The sequence below is a fragment of the Gordionus sp. m RMFG-2023 genome, chromosome 2 (genome assembly GCF_954871325.1).
Source record: "Gordionus sp. m RMFG-2023 chromosome 2, tfGorSpeb1-WG-v2, whole genome shotgun sequence".
Classification (NCBI taxonomy): Eukaryota; Metazoa; Nematomorpha; class Gordioida; order Chordodea; family Parachordodidae; genus Gordionus; species Gordionus sp. m RMFG-2023.
In genome coordinates this window covers 16,834,271-16,853,592 of record NC_088776.1, presented here as the reverse complement: position 1 = coordinate 16,853,592, position 19,322 = coordinate 16,834,271, and the positions used below count along the sequence as shown (strand labels likewise).

Genomic DNA, 19,322 nt, shown 5'->3' with positions numbered 1-19,322 from the left:
TGAACACAACAATATTCTTTTTAAACAAAATAAATTAAATTGATTATATACTAATATTATTTTGTAAACATTTTAAAATGTTTAATCTTTAAATAATTATTCTAATGAACAATTCTATATTAACCATATTATCCGCTGAATTTTTGTCTTTGCCATGACTATTAGGCCCAGGCATTTCATCTTTACTAACTCTACCGCCATCCATACCATTTTGAGCATTATTATCATCATTTACAGGTGATACATTTTCACTAGCATTTTTTTCTATCTCTTCATCCTTCATGTCGTTCAAGTAAAGGTCTTCAAATTCTGAGGCTTGAGGATTAATTTTCTGGATTTCAGGATGGTCTAAATCAACCGAATCTTTTTTTTCGTATAAATTGTTGTTATATAATAGTTTTATTAATATCGATTGTTAAAATTTTATCGAAAATAGATTTTAAAAAAATATTTGTAAATTAATATAATTATATTAAAAAAACAATTAAAATAAACACATTTTAAAAATATATAAATAATATTTTTAATTTACCATCAACATCTTTGATCCCACCATCATCTTGATCAATATTTTTCTCATCTGCATCACTAATTAAACTTTCTTCGTTCAATGATAAAGGTTCGAGGAGATGGTTTAAATTTGGATCCAGAGAGTGTGATTCTTCTTCATCATCAAGATCATCATCAAGATCAAAGATTTCGTTATTTAACTTTTTGCTTTCCAAATTTTGATCAAGCTTTTTTTTGGTTTTCAATATCACAAAATGGTAAGAAATATGGAATATTATTTAATAAAAATTATTTCCTTTTAACTTTAGTCAAAATATTATTCATAATTTTATTTATGGAGAAAAAAAATAGATCTGCAAGAGATAACCGGGTTACAATTTAACCCTGTCCTGTAAATCGGGACGGGCTTGCAAATCTCTAAAAAAGGTTTAAATATCTTTTTATTTATATATAATCTCTTTAAAAATTTGTTTTATTAAAAAATAAGTCAGACTAAAAATTATTTTTGAGATGCTTCAATAACTTTAATTTAGTTATTTTTGTCAATCAATTTGTCACAAACTTTTTTAAAAATATTACCAATTGATGAATTTCCATATTATATAGAAAAAAGAATAAATTAAATGCTCACATCATCTATATCGTTGGCTTCTTCACCCTCCTTCTTAGCTTCAAATCTCGCATCATTCTCTTCAAGATTGTTCTGCTCATTATCAAAGGTTTTTTCCTGACCTGAAGTAGCGGCTTCTAGTTGCGTGCTATTTTTTGCTCCCGTTTCTCTATCAACCTCATTCCCATTTTCTTCGTTAGCTTTATTAAATTCTTCATCATTCGTATCTCCACCCAAATCATCCTCGGTCATCGTTTCAGTATTATCCAAATCTTCTCCTTTGTGTTCTTCCGATTCTTTTACACTTTCAAGTTTTTGGCCGATTTTTTGATCTATCTCGGTCCTTTTACCTTTAGAGTTTTCGGGATTCGAAGAATTTTTTTTTTCGAGGTCATCATTCCTTTTCAGCTGTTCTTTTATGGCTTCTTTCAGACTGGATTCGTCAAATTCATTCGTAGCATTTGAAGGGGGAATTAGGTCGGTGTCGGGATTAGAAATGTTTGGATCAGAGGCATCCCATTCGTTTTTAAGATCGTCTACGTTTTGCGGGTCATCTATTTTCAAAAAAATATACATAATTGTTGTTTTTCATTTATCTGAGGCAAATTTTTGCAGAGCCCTGCAAGGAATTGCCCGAGTGTTGTATAAATTTGGATCTGGGCTTTAATTAGTTCACCTAAACAATCCTTGCAATTTGTCTTGTAAATTTCTTATTTATATTTTATTTTCCTCGTGTTTTAATATATTTTACCGCTTGCTTAAGTTTTCCAATTTCCTTGCAGCATAGGTTAATAATATAGTTTTATTTTATACATTCAAATTATATTTCCAAACTATAATTATAATTTTAAAAATAAAAAATTTCTCAAAACTGGTATAAATGTATTTAAATTCTTAACGGTGTTCCTTAAGTTGCTTTTACATAATAATATAATTTAAAAAAATAGGTTTTTCGTTTTAAAAGAGGTGATCGCAAAGAAGAACTTTGTAATTAATCTAAAAGGTTTGAGAGCCAATTTTAGAGGCTTTATATATTATATTTTTCTATATTATATATAAAATATCTAACCTATGTCATTAGCAAAATTCTTTTCATAATCGAATTGATCATCATCTAAAAATTAAGCATATAGGGATTTCGATTTAATATAAATTTTGCAAAAATAATAGTTTCACGGCATATATTATCAATTTTTCTATATTCATAAAATAATTTTTTATTAATTTCCCCGATAGCTTTAAGTGTTACTAAAGGGTCATTTTTCTTTTAAAAAAATTAGGCTAAGTTCTAGTGAGGTATTTTAATTGAGCAATTTTTTTTCCATCAAATATTAAAATGATATAAATTGAAATCTAGCTCGCTAGAACCTAAACTTAAAAGTGACAAAAGAAATCTCAAGTTAAAAAAATATTGTATGTTCAAATTAAATTTAGGTATGCTGAGCACGCGTTCGATCACAATGCCCCCAATGAAATCAAAAAATGGGATTTGTCTAACAAAAAATCAATCCATTAGATACAGAAGGGGATGGGGAGAAAATGTTGCTTAACACATAAATTAAATATTGCCTTTAAGCAACACTAAATGGTCAGAGCCAGTGGCGCCATTGAACAAATCTATTTATTAATCATAAATATTTTCTTTTTATCTATTTATATTGCATGGTAGGCAAATTATCATTGAATTATAAAAATGTAAGAAATATGAAATAAGGCTCATATTTTTTTAAATAATTTGTCAAAAACTTATAAAACCATCATAATTAATCCCTAAAGAATTAATGACCTTATTTTATAATTATAATATATGATATTTCATAAATTTATATAAGAAAAAAAGTTTTTTTTAAAAAAAAATTGATAAGTGCCGACCTTTATAGTCATCTTCAATTTCATTGGGGAGCTCTATGGCTTCATCGTCAAAATCTGCCATTTCATCTTTGGAACTTTTATCTTTAGTTTCATATTTATCATCCATAAATTCTTCTTTCTGAGTTGAACCTTCAATCTATAAAAAAAAAGAAACAAATTTCTTTTATTATTTAAAATTCTGTAAGGATATCTCCTTGATATATTATTTTATAATTCATTATAACTTTCATTATATATACATTTTCATAAATCTCTAAATACCTTAATTAATTCATTGCCGATTCGTATCAGTGATGTGACTTTAAATCCAAATCAATCTTATACTAAAATGTGACAAATTGCGAGAATACTACTAATTTCAAATCATTTTATAAATATCATCTAATAAAATAAATAAATGTAACTTGATCCAAATTCTCCATTTGGTCGCTGACATTTTTGAGGCCCTGCCCTTCACCCATACCACAATTTTCTGAGTCCGCTATTTCTTCAGTACCATCCTGTTGTTTAGGGTTAGGATTGTTATTAACGACAGATTTATCAGAATTGTCGGTAGGTTGTTTGAGTTTGCTTCCGTAACCCTTTTAATTACCATAATATATATATATATACAGAAAGAAAGTGATATTTTATAATATAAGATTTCTAATCAATCGATATCAATTACTAACTTTACTATTATTAATAATGATCAGTTTTACAATGACAATAAATCATTTATATAAGTTCACTTTCACCATATTCTGCACTTAATTTTTTTTAATATTGTGAGCTAGTGATCTGCATCGGGCCTAATTTTTCAAGCCCGGCCCGGCCTGAAATTTTTTTAAAAAGTTTTGCCGGCCCGGATTTTTTTTAAAAAAAATTTGCCGACCCGGCCCGGCCCGAATTTATTTAAATATAGAAATTAATCTTTATAATTACTCAAAATAAAAGACATATGTTATATGTCGTTTAGTTTCAATAAATATAATCAAATATTTTTATTTTACATAAAAAATTCAATATAAAATTGATAAATTTAGATATATTTAAAAAAATTTCCAAGGTCCGACCCGACCCGGGGCCTAACTTTGCAGATCTCTATTGTGAGCTGGGTATTAAATAAAGGTTTGGTTCTATTTTACTTTTTGAATGAAGCCATAAAACAATTCCGAAGATAGATTAAAAAGGTTCAAGATACTGAGGTGGAAGTTGAAATAACGTTGTGCTACCATATATGATTTTTCTATGATGGCGTTGATAGTGAAAGATAAAATGAATTTGTCTTCGTGGTAATTCCAATAAGAAGTGTTTAAATTCGTTAATAACTTTTTTTAAAAAATCATAATTATATAAATTAAATATTTTGTAATTTTTAGGTATAAAAAAAATTAAATGACAAAATAATTAACTTTAGAAAAATCAAATATATCCAAGAGCTGACTAAAAATGCCTTCGACAAACGGTATCATTTGCAATGCGCAAGAAGATGAATTTGAGGTTTGATTATCGACCTTATCTAAATATAAATACCATCAATACTTTATAAATATATTGCTATTTTATTTTTTTTAAATCTAAATTAAATTTATCAAAATCCTTTCTAAATTCCTAAGACGATCTTTTATTATTTAAATGTTTGTATAAGTTCCAATGTCATTATCTATTTCGATAGAGTATATCATTCCCCAACCTAAATTTTTCTTAACCCTATGATCTTTATACCTCAAATGTATCATTCCCGCCCGTCCATTCATCTATAAATTTTGTTTAATTCACTAGCCCGCCTAGCCTAAAAATTATTTTAATGGCTGGTTTGGCTCTTATTTTAATGTAGTAATTAAACATATATAATATGCAATATTGTGAGATAAAACTATTATTTTTAATAAATTGAAGTCTGCTCTGCTCTCTTCGCCTGAAAAATATTAAAAATTCATCCGCCCACGCCCGCCGATTACTTTAAAAATTTTTTAACCAGCCTGCCACCCGCTCATTGCGGATAAAATTTTAGAAAACCCGACCACACCCAACCGAAACATGGGCGGGTGTGCTAAAACTCCTTATTCCATATTTAAAGGTAAATAAGTTCTAACTTTTATTTTAAAAAAAATTGTGATATAATTTCAATATAATAAAAACTTGAATCCAGAATATTTAAATGTTTAGCCACTTCCGAGTTTTCCATAAACAGCGCCATTTTGTTCAATTTATGGTGCCAGATTTGTAAAAATCGGTTACGGATCAATCTTTCGCTCAAGTCATCATTTTCACTATTTGGCTCTAGGAAATCATCGGCTAATAATATATTCTCTTCCTCGATTTTAGGTGAATTCTCGATACAATATGTGGAGCTAAATGTTTCGAATTCGTTTTGCAATGCGAAAAATTGCTGAGTATAGGATCCCATAACATCGCAAGATATAAGCGGGCTTTTAAGTATCATTGAATCTACTCCTCCATTTTCTATTTTTTCGCTGTTATTATTCTTGGCCAATAAATTTGACAAAAATGTGTTAAAGTTTCGGGATAAATAGGTGAGACCATTTTTTAAAAAGTTTATTTGGTTCTTGGTGATGATAGCGGATGTTTTGATTAGATTGTTATCGATTCTATCCTCATTTTTAAGAGGATGAAGATTAATATCGAGTTCGATATTTATCATCGCTGCGGATTGCCGAGTTAGTCCTTTAATAGCAGAAGCGTATACTTCAAAGTCAGATTTCGTCTTGGCATCAGATAAAATGATACATAATCGGTCGATGGTATTGGAAACGTTTAAGCATAGCTGATTAAATTTCCGCTTTAAATATTCATTTAATTATTTGTTTTTTTTTAAAAATCATTATTTGTAATATCAAAATTACGGTTTTCCCCTCGTCATTCATTTTTTTTAAAAAAAGAAAAAGTTTATCCTGATTAGAGCAAGGTTTGGTTAAATTTTTTTAAAAGAGGCGAGAGAATATTTTTCAGCATAACAAATTATTTGTTAACATAAAAAGAACTTTGTATTACACTTACACATTAACAACTGTGCACACACAATAAATATATTCTATAATTATAATGCTAAAATTTACAAATAGATTTTTTTTATCACTCACTTTATAAAATTTTAAAAAAGGGGCTGGAAATACTCTGTTAAAATATTCTAGAATTTTAAAAATTAACCTTTTTAACAAGTAAATTATATACATAATAGTAAAAAGAGCCATATAGGAAATCTAAGATTTCGTTTGGGAAAATAAATTTAAACAGATTAATATCTTGGAAATATTTTGACCCAAATTAGTTCTCTGAAAAATTTAAGTATATGTAAATATTTTATTCCTTACCCTCCCATGAATATGCCTCTATGAGATTTTTGATATTTTGGCTCATAAAAATTTGACAATTTATTTGGAGAATTATATGAAAAAAATATAAGGCTGTATTTTGTATAAACTTTTTCTTTTCAAGAAGAAAGGAGGAAAACACATGCACTTTATTCAAATAGTGTAAAAAAAATTAATATAATAGTTTTAAAAATTTTTTTAATTTTACCAATATGTTGTAAAAATCTTCGCTGAAATGTTCGTAACAATAAGCTAATCGGGGAACATAAAACCAGTCATTAACTTTGTCATGTAAAACTTTCATTCGCAAAATATCATTTATTATACGGTCTAAATTTTGTCTTTGTCGAGACACCGCGAAAAACAAATAGTCCATTATGCCGTGACATCTGACCATATGTATCCTGTCAATGTCCTAAAAGATTTATTAAAAGTAATTTATAATGAACATCACATATTAATCCATCGGCATTATTGGAGAATAATAAAAATTCAAACTCTTTGTTTTTACATATTTAAAATATTTCTTGCTTTTGTCTTTACAGCGCCACTTAATAACTTAAAATAAATTATTCAAAAATTCTGTTTTTTAAAGAAATATCCTAACCTTGGCGCTATCCGTAAGAATGAGTTCGTGAAAGTTGAAAACATTTCTGAGAGCTAAATGGAAAATATTGTCACTACTAGATAAGCCATCTCTCAACTGTTTTACAAATCCATATTCTACGTTCTCGTTATCCTCAAAAATAGCGTAGGTAACGAACAGTTCGATGAAAGGATATCGAAATAATGCCGAATTTTTGTTGCAAAGAGTGAGCCCCTTAGCATAGGAAATGCCGGTCGCGTAAAAGGATTTGTAAAGGTCTATTAAGAGTTTATTTTTGTGCCTCAGATCGAAAGCCAGTTCTTTGGTTCCTTCGAAAATACGTTTGGACTGGATGACTAGATAATTAACTTCGCTGACATTTTCTGATTTTTTTGTTAAAATAATATAAAGTGCATTATTACTAATAAATGATGATCTTATTACTAATATGAATAAAGTTGGTATTAATTTTTTTTTAATATTCCTTAATATAAATGGTGACTGGAAAAATATTTGGCTAATTTTAAAAAAGTTGCACCAGTCATAGCAAAGCTTTTTCTAAAAGAGGAGGAATTTCAAAAAGTTTCTGATGAGTTTATTGTGTAAAACCTTATATTTAACAAGTGAAGGACTGTGCGTTACCCTGCATTCATAGTTAGCAGGGCGAATTCGCGCTAACTGTGAATACAGGGTTACAAAGATAATTAAAAATAAAAGTGTGAAAGCGATAATAAAAGGATCCAAAGATGGACGTTTACATATAGGTGTCATAAGGAACAGCAAAAGCATGAAAATTATAACAAAGCCATTTTTATAATTATTTGTATTTTTTTCAAATGACGGGGGGGGGGTATGTCTGATTAATTTTTTTGCCATTGATTGGTAATAGGTAATGCTGATAGCTGAAGGATAATAATAATCAATGTCAGTTAGAACCTGGCGTTCAAATGAACCTTAATGGAGATTATTAGAGTATGACCTTACATAAGTGATATTAAATTATTTCAGTGATATACTAGAGTAGTTTTTGAAGGGTTAATGATTTTAGAGGTTTTCGTATATATTTAACGACTTAGAGAAAATAAATAATCATTATTATTTCAATGTGTTAGACCCCTGCAAGGCCGGCGGTAGCATAATTAATGAAATATAATCCAGGCCTTTGCCAAACAATATTACTTGCTTTATCTTTTTTGATCATCACAATTAAAAATTAATTTTTAAAAAATAAGGTGAGAAATATTTACTATTCATAATCATATTTTGTAAAAAATAAAATAAATATCATGGAATTATTAAAGTTATTGCTAAATATTTAATTTAATGCATAACATTAAAATAGTGAATAATGTTTCGAATTTGAGACTTTTCCTCTATATATTTTTTTAATTGAGCTGCGGGCTGCAATGAGTCAGGTCTAGATCTAAGGGTTCAGGATGCAAAATATCGATTTTGCAGATCTCCATGATTACATTAATGTGTATTCATTTCATCTGGTAAAGACTATAAAAACTATAATATATAAACCTAATTTTAGCTTATTATTTTTAGTAAAGGTTGAAAAGGCCCTTAAGAGTAATATTTTGATCTCTTAACTGAAATCTAGACTAAAAGTGGAGTTAAATAGAATTTATCACAGCAAAGAAAAAATTATATTGTGCATACTAGTTAAATCCGATATGAGAGCGTTGTATGGTTCAAAAATATCCAACTTTCGAGCGATTTTGACATCAAATACCTCAGATATACCAAATATAGTCTTTTTAAATTTCAAGTTATTCGTGTCTAAAATTTGCGCAAATTCGTGGTTGTTTTCAATGATTGGCAAATAAATATTTATCAATTGAATAGGGCGTATCAACAATAAATCATTCGGAGGACTGGGCGAGGATATAATTTTATCTTTCACACTGGCGAGTAAAATTGTCTGTGAGATTTTAATTTTTTTTAAAAAATTCACACTTTTAAATGATAAATAATCTAAAAAGTAGAAAATTGCCTAAAATTAACAAAACAATATTAAATATAATTTTTTAATATTAAATAAATTCTTCTTCTGATAAAATGATATCATATAATTAGTTTTATTATTTAACATCATATGTAAGACCTCATTTTTTAAGGTAATTATTATAGAAGTATTTATAATCTGTTATTACAATTCTGACTGCTAAAAAATGGATTATAAGAAATTGCTTTAAAAAACCTGATAACTTTCCCTAATCTTCTTCAATTTAGGGTATAAAGATTTAATCAGTAATTTGAATTCTAATCCATCGTTCAATTTTTTCCGATGTACATTTAAGGCATGCTAAAAATAAAATATTTAATAATATAGCAATTATTTCTATGAAAATCAAAGTCAAATTTTCGTTTTTTTAAAATGTATTTGATAATAGTTTATAAAGAATAAATCCAAAGAAAGTATTATTATTCTAATGTTAGACCGAAAAATATAAGTGAGCAAAAAGAAAAAACGAGAGAATTTAGAGTAAATAACTGGCAATTAGAGCAAATATATAATGATTTTGTGAGATAATATTGTTTAAAAAAAACAACTATCTTGATGAATTAAATTAATTTACAATATAATTTCATTTAAATTTCCAATTTTATCTCTCATCCTTTAGTTAAAATTCCACCCAAATATGAGCCTTTAATATTTTTCTTGCTTAAAAAATAATAAAATTATCCTTAATTATTTAAATAACTTGGTAACAGGGTTTCGAACCGAACCGAACCGCCAAACCGGAATGAACCGTTTATAATTTTCTGAACCGTAACCGTAACCGAACCGTTATAAAGAAACTATAAAAAGAGCGAACCGAACCGTTATAAATATTTTAAACCGGTTTAAACCGGTTCAAAACGGTTTTAAAAAATAATTAAATTTAAACATTATTAACCTAAATTTAAAATTTGAATTTTCCTTGGGGAAATTTTTAAACTCTTTATTTCTTTTCAAATTGAATTTTTTTACATGTCAATTAATACCACCATGTTTATTGTTTTTTCTTTTCACTTTAATAAATACTCAATTTAATAGAGATTAGGCGAATTACCAGTTAATTAGATAAGAATCTTAAAATCAAACAAGACTATTCTTTAAATTAGCAAGTTTATTCTTATATATATATATATATATGTATATTAGTTATTAATTAGCTTATTAATACTTGCTAATAATTTGGGAAAAATCATAATTCTAACTAACATCTAAAGAAAATCAGGTACTGATTACTTTTAATAAAATACTGTTTTATATTAATTTTTTCTTATTAATTAATATTTTCATAATGAATAATTTATAATGACTTAAATGAATATTAGAATTCTGAAATTAAAAAAAACATATGATTGTTAATTAATATTCCTGTATTTTATGGTTAATTTATTTATTTATTTCCATTTACACTTTAGTGGATAATTTCTTGAAATAATAACTACTTACTGATTAACCTTCTAAATCTTATAGTACCAAATAAAATTTAAACACATGAAATTCAATTGGATAATTATAAAATGATAAAGTATCCATTAAAGTTTTAATTTAATTAACTTTAATTTTTTAATAAAAGACAGTTGTTTTTGGAATTTTAAACAGCTTTTCTATTTCTTTTCTTCTTATTTTATATCTTATCTTTTTGCTTCTTTCTTTTCTCTATTAAATCAAATTATTTATTAAAATGGTATTAGTAAGCTCCATTCACTTATTTAGTTTCATCTGTGTACAAGGTTTGTTGTTAGTATCTTTGAGGAAAAAATCGGCATAATTATTATGAAGGGTAGGCCTGCATATAATTCACGTTTTTGGGGGAGATCTTGTCAGATAAGATAAATAAAAAATTATACTGATTCTATTAAGAAATTTATTTATTCTATTTTTATAATAAAAGATTCTGATCTATTCATCATCATATAGCATATTAGTATCTATTAAATGGTTCGGGAAAAGTCAAATCCTGTGGGATCATATTTTAAATTAGATATTGTAAAAAATCAATCTACTTGTAAACTAGAAAACTGTGGTAAAGTTTTAACCGGGGACCATGCAGCAAATCTTGAACGACATATAGAAAGATTCCACGATAAGGAATTCAAATTATTAAAAAAAAAAGATAATTTGACTATTAAAAAAACAATAACAAAAAATGCAAATAATCATAATACAATTCAAAATGCTTTTACCAAAACTAATACAATACAAATTAATATTAATAAAGACACTTTAATCCGCTCCTGCACTGAGTTAATCACAGTTCATGGGAGACCAATAAAATCAATTTGATGACAAAGCATTTAGAAATATTATAGATCCGATAATTGTAGGATTGGGTGGTAATTTAACCATCAATTCTGAAAATATACGCAATAATATTAAAAAAATGGCATTTGATTTTTCGCAAAATTTAAAAAAAGAAATATACCAAAAACTTATATCGTTAAAATTAGATATTGCAACTCGATATGATAGGTCCATACTGGGGATCAATATTCAATTTATAGATAATGGAGAAATAAAATTAAGAACGTTATGCATGAAAGAGATAAAAGAAAGACATACATCAGAATATCTAAAAAAAATTATTCTAGATGTTCTAAACGAACATGAAATAAGAATTGATCAAATTTATACGATAACCACAGACAATGCAGCTAACATGATTAAATTAATCAAGCTGTTAATACATCATGATGAAGAAGATGATATCCTTAATGATTATTTAGATAATGATAATTTAAATAACAATGATGATATAATTGTTAATGAAAATGAAGAACCTTTTTTTAAAATATTGAAAGTATTAATCTTGTACCTCATACGAGATCCATGTTAATGGGCATTAGATGTGCCTCCCACACATTTCAATTAGCAATTAATGATTGCATAAAAAATTCAAATGAAATTGTTATTATTAATAAAGCAAGAAACATTTGCAAAAAAATAAGAAATCACACTACAATGTCTATTTTGTCCAAATTAAATTTAAAAAAGCCACTAATAGATTGTTGCACAAGATGGAATTCAATCTATTTAATGTTGGAAAGATTATTAGAGTTAAAAAACTTTTGCCAAGAAATATCGGCCCAAAGTAATGATCGTGAAAAATGTTTGTCAGAGAATGAATGGAAAATAATTAGTGATATATTAAAAGCTTTATATCCATCTTATATTTTGACAAAATATATACAAAGTGAACAAATAACCATGGGCGATTTTTATGCAGCATGGATCAAATGTATCATGCAAACTAGCAAAATAGACACTTCATTTGCCAAACTTTTAGTTTGTACAATCAAAAGCACGAGAGATTAATTTGAAAAATGAAGTTTTTTGCTCAGCTATATATCTCGACGCAAGATATAATGTATTTTGATCATTTGAAGAAAAAGATATCGCCAAAAAACATCTTTATAAAACTTGGAACTTAATCCAAAATTTAAATAATCAGAATATTGAAAATCTAGATACTATTCCTACGTGTTCACATTCGAAAGATAACTTAGATGATGATTTTGAAGATTTATTAATGTCGCATGAAAGCCTTAATAAGAATAGTTCTCAGGGCATATAAAATTATAATAAATGTGTAGAAATAGAGTATATAATTCGGTCATTTGATAATATAGAGAGATTAGAAAAAGATGCAAATCTTTTGAATTATTGGGAAAATGTAAAGAATAGTATGCCAGAACTTTATAAGTTAGCTATGGTTGTGCTAGCAGTTCCAGCTACGCAGGTATCCGTAGAAAGAGCATTTTCTAGCCTTAAGTTTATACTCTCTGCGCAAAGAACTAAATTAAAATCCTGAAATATTAGAAAATATTTTAGTTATCCGTTCCAATTCTCTTTTTAAAAATAAATAATATAAATTTCATTATATTTATGTGTTATTTTATTCCTCATTGTATTTGCGCATGTTTGTGTTTATCTTATTTATCAAATAAAAAGAATTGATTTGTCTAATTTATATTTACTAAGTTTAATAAAAATATCTATTAGATTATCATTCATGGTTAAATTAAATAAGAAATTATAAAAAAATTTTTCTCTAAAATTAATATATACATGGTTAATGATTAATTTTTTTTAAAATTAAATTTATAAAAACCGGAACAAACCGAAAAGAACCGTTATAAATTATAAACCGAACCGAACCGATATGATTATTTTTTTAAAAAACCGAAATGGAACAAAACCTTTATAAAATTTTAAACTAAAAACCGGAACGAACCGAACCGTTATACTAAACGGTTCGAAACCCTGCTTGGTAATAATGACCAATTGAAGTAAATTAATCAATATTTAATACTAGTAAATGAAAGCTTTTAGAATGTTATTATTTAATTTAGACATTAGTAGTTATATAACTATAATCGCGCTTCCGAGCACTCTAATAACTTAAATAAATGGTAATGTAAAAAAAAATAACTTTTAATTCTTTTTCGTATGCTGGAGTATTCGATTGTAAATGATTTTTGATAATCGGCACAAAGGTCTTGAAATGGATGACAACCGCCTCGAGATATTTAAAAGAAGGGTGGAATACTTGAAACAAGCAAAAAATTATTTCAATTTACTTTTTTCAATTTTTTTCTTAATTTTTAAAATTTAAAATGTGATAAAAAAAAACCTTCTTCTCTCTCTAAAAACTGATTTCCTTACTGGTTTACAAATAGACTTATCACCCATGTCGTTAGGGAGGAGAAAACGTGAGCACATCAAAATTACATTTAAATTAAGCACGGCTAAAATATTATCTATATTATCATTATCATTGGCTGAATCAAGAGATTTGACTCTATGTTTAGGATATTCATAATATGTTAAGAGATAAGAACTAGAACAAAGATGGTTTGATTTAGGACGGATTTTTGGCCTTCATTTAAGATGAGGGCAAGAAAATTTTCTTGGACTGTGCCTAAATTAGACACAGACAAATGACTTTATATAATTGTGATTTACTAATATATTTTTTTCCCCAATAATTGTGAAAATGATAACTTATTTTGTAATTTTATAATCATTTTTGACTTTATACTAAGCTTATTAATTATGTTATTTAATTACATAAATTGTAGTCTTTTTACATAAATTTTTTTATAATCTAGATAATCAGGAAAATAATATAAAAAATAAAAAAAAATTTTCATTATAATCTATGTTGAAAAAAATAATATTCAATTACCAGCTGCTTGATTACTATATTCGAGATTAAAATAATGGAACAAGGATTCGATAAGTGTGATTCTTTTTTCAAACTGACCAACGGGCGATTTTATGAGGTAATCATATATGAGGGCTAATAATTTTTTCCTATCTTCCTCGACATTAGATCTAAGCTCCTGGTGAATAAACAAAAAATTGAAATATAAATCTGTTTAATCATTAGAACTACAATTTACAAATCGAGATAATAAAGGAATATTTTTGTAAAAAAAGTTTATTTAATAAATAATAATGCAAGTTGTTCCTTCCTTCCTTAAAAAGATCTGAATTTAGATTTAACTCTAACTGGAAATTTATATTATTTTTAAAACTGGGCTATTTCTGGCATTGTACGTGAGCCAAAAAATGTATCTAACAAATTTTTAAAAGTCACAGTATCGTGGTTCCGATATTTCCCTTCCCTTTTTTCGTAATAGTTAAGACAATGAAAATATTAGATGACAATACTTGTGCAAAAAGATGGGATAAGTTTGTTTTTTTAAAATGATTCAACTTTAAAACATAAAATGCTAAATTGGGAGAATTTATAGCCTTAAGCAAAAAATTTGGATATGATATTATTTGTTTTCTCTTATTTTATATATATAGAGTTATGATAGTTAAACAAAGTATTTTTAAAAAAATATTCCGAAACCGACTTTTCTTTATAATTGATTCTAAAGCCCCTAATTCGAAAAAAAATATTTAAAAAATGCAATGCAAAAAACAGTTCCGGCATGGCGCTCTATATTTTAACCAATAGAATTACTTCGCCTGTGTCGTCCGCTACAAAGATAGCCTTAATTTCTTGGTAAAAATCGAAAAAGTATAGGTCAGAAAGTTTGGATATCTCGTTTTCTATTATTCGTATCCATTGGTTCAGCGAGTCTATAAACGCGTTTTGAGCTTTCGAGAAATGAATGCAAAGTATATTTCGATGTTTAATCAATGATAATTGGGGAGTAGAAGATGCTATACTATTTTCGTAGGTCTAAAAAATTTCGTGATTATTTATTATAATTTAATCATGAAAATATTATTTTTTTAGATATTATAGATAAAAACTATAATTATTTGTAATATATTAGAATATCTTCGAAATTTGATAGAATATCATAGAAAATAAAAATATATCTTATTTATAACTAATTACTGTTTCCAACTCCAATTTGCAATATTATTTTTTAAAAAAAATTAGAAGCAAAATATTTTGACAAATTAATATTATTAAAGAAGCCTCGAATGTCTTAGAAGTATCTTGGCAAAATGTTTGTTTACATAAACAATCATATGTATATAAGTTAAGAAATAAAATCATTAATTATTTTAAAAAAATAAATAATTATTATATTCTGTCACCTCAAAACATTTTATCAAGTTTTCAGTGATTAATAAGTAATTTGAAAAGCTTGTTTTAGATTCGACTTCTGCCTTACAACCAGTGAGTTTTGCCATAAGTGCAAATAATTCCGTAACGTGAGGATGATTTTGAGTGTAGTGATCCGCACTATTAAGAACGTTCGATAGGTATGTACTGATGGCATTTAAATTTGATGTGATAATGTCTATATTTTTAAATTAAAATTATAATTTTAGGTATATATGAATAATTTTATCATGCCGAAACCATCTAAATCCTACATATAAATGCTATGAGTGTATGAGAATTTTAAATTAATCTCAATGAAATATTTATAAAATCATATTAAAACGCTTATTCGCTCTAATAAAATGTTATATATATCTAAAAAAAAATTTAGTTAATAAAATATAATAAAAAAAAATATATAATAGGAAAATGATGATTATAATTATACCTAAAACGAATTATTTGTTATTCGATATTCGATTCGATTTAATTCGATTCGTATTTTAATAATACGAATAACACAATTATTCAATAAGGAAAATATATTATTCGTCGAATAATTTTTTATCTATTATTCGATCGAATTATTCGAGATTATTCGACTAAAATAATTTATAGTATTAATATATATTGGAAAATAATCATATATAAATCATATATTATTATTAGGAATTATTAGAAATTATTTCAATTTAATAAAATCTCCTAGTGGAATAATGAAAATTGCGCCAAATTTTGAAACTCCATTTTAATTTATCTCATAATAGACCATTACTTTAGAAATTTCTTTTATGATAGAGATGGACGAAGAAGGTAATTTATATAACACATAACATATACAATTATAATAAACTGTTAATCCCATCACATCAAGAATGACGGGCAAACCTGATATTTCTCTTTCATTTGATGATGGAGAAATCATAAATTTGACTTTTTGCCTAAAGTTTTTACCACTTTATTTGTAAAATATTGCTAATGCCGTGTTATCTAAAATGGCGAGGGACATATTGTCGATACAGGGATCTTCAACCCCATGTGAGCGACTCTTTTCTGTTGGAGCTCATATGGTTACAAAATACAGAATGTCGTTAAAGGAGGAAACAATCCGAAAAACTTTATGTTTGAAAAATTGGCTGTTGTCAGATTTATCTTCTACATTATAGATATGAATATTATATTGATTTTTCTACATTTTATATAAATATATTATATATGTATGCTTCTATTTTGTCTCACTAATAAAATTTATTTGTCTTTATCTAGTTAAATTTTACAAAATAAATTTTATAATAGATCTTTTTTAATTCATGGTAAATAAAATTTTCGAATCGAATCGAATAATATATATAGGATCAGCTATTTTAATAAAAATCAGCAGATTCTTAAAATTCTGAAAAATCCGACTTGGATTATCGTGCATCTTTAATTTTTATAAGTTTGCAATATAATAAATCACTTAAGAATTTACTGAAATAACAAAAAAAAAATCATGTCTCTCAAAATATAAATTTAATTAATTACTTGTGGCAGAAGGATATTCGCTAACAAACGGATTTATTGCGTCAGAATTACTGTTAGGGTGATATGAATTAAAGGTAGAAGATTTGTAATGTACCAGGTGGTTGGATAGCAAATATCTGTTAATATTTTTAAATAACGATGTTAGCGAAATGTTGCAATTCATCGATTTTGTAAAATGGAATTGATCAAACTACTCATCTTATAATTGTAATATTTATCATTTGTAAGCATGTCAAAAAAATCCCCTTGAAGAATATAGTAAACTCGAGTGGAAGCAAAATAATTGAACGATTTATTTTCCAAATGATTTTTATTTAGCAAAACCCCATTTATGTTCGAAAGAAATTAGTGGGAATAAAATCAAGCAATTTTAATATCTTGCTTAGGACGTAGGTTAAAATGTTAAAGTAGACGCAAATTTATTCTGTATTTAAAAAATAAGGATCAATACTAAATAAAATACAGCAAATCCGTTATAATGCCAGAATTAAAAAAGTTAAAGGCTAATAAAAATGTGAAATTTATAAACATGCTATAACTGAAGTGGTTTAAAAATTAATAATATATCAAAAATTTAAATATTTATGTTTTTTTATACAAAAGTAAATTAATTTAAACCTATCCTGTAAAGGGGAAATAAAATCGTTTAGGCGGCCTCCACCCTTTTTCAGCGAATAATAAAATGCCGAATTTATCAAGTTGTACGTTAAATGATGGTAATACGATGAGCTCATGTAGTATATATCAGGGTCACGTTCGGAAGTTTTGTTCGTACCGTAAATATTGGTAAAAACGGTAAGGAAGGAATGAATATATGGCAGGAGATTGTTTTTAAGCAATGATTTCATAATTTTTTCATTAGGCGCAGCAACTGCGTCGTTTTTCCCCTATAAAATAATGTTTAATTGTTTAAATTCTGATTTTTATTGGGTATAAAAAAAAATGAAGGATGAAATGGATATTAATTTTAACACTTACTTAAAGATAAGATAAGAAAGGCATAAAAATTCATATAGTTTTATGAAAATGTTTGTAAACGATGTCAAATTTACAAAATAGTCTTATTACAAATAAATTAGTTTAGTATAGATGTACTGTTTTTAGTCGATACAAATACGATATCGACCGATACATTGGATACCAAAAAAAATAATGTAGTATCTATTTGTTGAAAAGAAGCAAAGATATAATTTCTTAATATAATCTTTTATAATTAATTTATATCGGTAAATTAAATTTCAAAAAATGGTGGTTGGGGGGGGGGGGTCAGCACTTTTTTTCTAATCATTTTAAATATGTTTTTTTTAAATTTATAGATTAAATGTAGACTAAAAAAAATATGGCTGAAATTGAAAATGTCAGCCGATTGTATCTCTGTTATTATGATAAATTATTTAGGTGACGCCCACTCATTTATCTTGCATTTAAATTATATAAATATAAATACTCTTATTTCCTTTGATGTTTCATCGATTAAAAAGATTTGACTTTCAACTTCTCCGGATTCCAATAATTTAAGTATACGATCATTCTCTTTGTCTTAAATTTTTTTTTATTTTATAAGGTAAAATTTAAAAAAATAATCCCTGGAAAGAAAAACAAATTTAAAATAATTTTTTTTAAAAAATCATAACCAGTATAAATGTCTGTTTCACCATCCTTGGCTATAAACCATTCCAAATCGTAATCAACTACGTAAGGTTTTAATTTTTGGCGCAAATCGGCAAAAATGTCCAAAATTTTATCCCATACCGATGTTGAAGGGAGGGGTATAAGCTTAGATAATGACTTGATATTATTACGTTTTGTTGATTGTATTATAGGTTGCTGGTGATGATGCATTGATAGTATGGTCCAAAATAGGTATCTTGTAAAAAAAAAATTAATATATAAGTTGGATTATATATTTTTATAAGTTAAGTATAATTGCATTTAGTGGCAACTCTTGCAATTAATATTACATTAAAAAAATTGCATGAAATATATATTTTTTTAAACAAATTTATTATTTTAAAGAAAATCATTACTTCAAATGTATAAAAACGCCAGTTATTTCGGATATTTTCCCATTGCCGCATAGAACTTTCCGCAACTCCAGACCGCATATTAAGTTCAGGTAGAGGGAAGATGGGAAATAGACGGACTCGATGTGCAAAATGTCATTATTTTCAGTGTGAGGAAAAAATGACATGTTAGAGAATACAAGCTCCCAAAATGTCATCTTGAAAAGTTATTTTAGAAGATCGTGTTTTAGAACAAAGAATAAATAAAGTATTTTATATACTTTTTCCATTAATTTTCTTCCTTATATTTTCTTACTTTCG

General features: G+C 26.5%; 1 protein-coding gene across 1 annotated transcript in view; it reads right to left on the bottom strand.

The window, feature by feature from the left end:
- The window catches only part of LOC135924127 (midasin-like), a 91,071-nt gene that overhangs the window by 10,063 nt on the left and 61,686 nt on the right, over positions 1 to 19,322 (bottom strand). Inside the window, exons 48-69 of the mRNA XM_065459175.1 lie at positions 19,026 to 19,219; positions 18,633 to 18,865; positions 18,446 to 18,537; positions 17,617 to 17,885; positions 16,999 to 17,114; positions 15,465 to 15,670; positions 14,875 to 15,096; positions 14,086 to 14,242; positions 13,330 to 13,445; positions 9,102 to 9,206; positions 8,561 to 8,822; positions 6,917 to 7,278; positions 6,518 to 6,724; positions 5,117 to 5,777; positions 4,387 to 4,493; positions 4,120 to 4,302; positions 3,397 to 3,573; positions 2,993 to 3,128; positions 2,190 to 2,234; positions 1,142 to 1,674; positions 533 to 737; positions 125 to 363 (exon numbers count right to left, since the gene is read on the bottom strand). Coding sequence (XP_065315247.1) covers positions 125 to 363; positions 533 to 737; positions 1,142 to 1,674; positions 2,190 to 2,234; positions 2,993 to 3,128; positions 3,397 to 3,573; positions 4,120 to 4,302; positions 4,387 to 4,493; positions 5,117 to 5,777; positions 6,518 to 6,724; positions 6,917 to 7,278; positions 8,561 to 8,822; positions 9,102 to 9,206; positions 13,330 to 13,445; positions 14,086 to 14,242; positions 14,875 to 15,096; positions 15,465 to 15,670; positions 16,999 to 17,114; positions 17,617 to 17,885; positions 18,446 to 18,537; positions 18,633 to 18,865; positions 19,026 to 19,219 — 4,827 coding nt within the window. The remainder of the gene's footprint in view (positions 1 to 124; positions 364 to 532; positions 738 to 1,141; positions 1,675 to 2,189; positions 2,235 to 2,992; positions 3,129 to 3,396; positions 3,574 to 4,119; positions 4,303 to 4,386; positions 4,494 to 5,116; positions 5,778 to 6,517; positions 6,725 to 6,916; positions 7,279 to 8,560; positions 8,823 to 9,101; positions 9,207 to 13,329; positions 13,446 to 14,085; positions 14,243 to 14,874; positions 15,097 to 15,464; positions 15,671 to 16,998; positions 17,115 to 17,616; positions 17,886 to 18,445; positions 18,538 to 18,632; positions 18,866 to 19,025; positions 19,220 to 19,322) is intronic.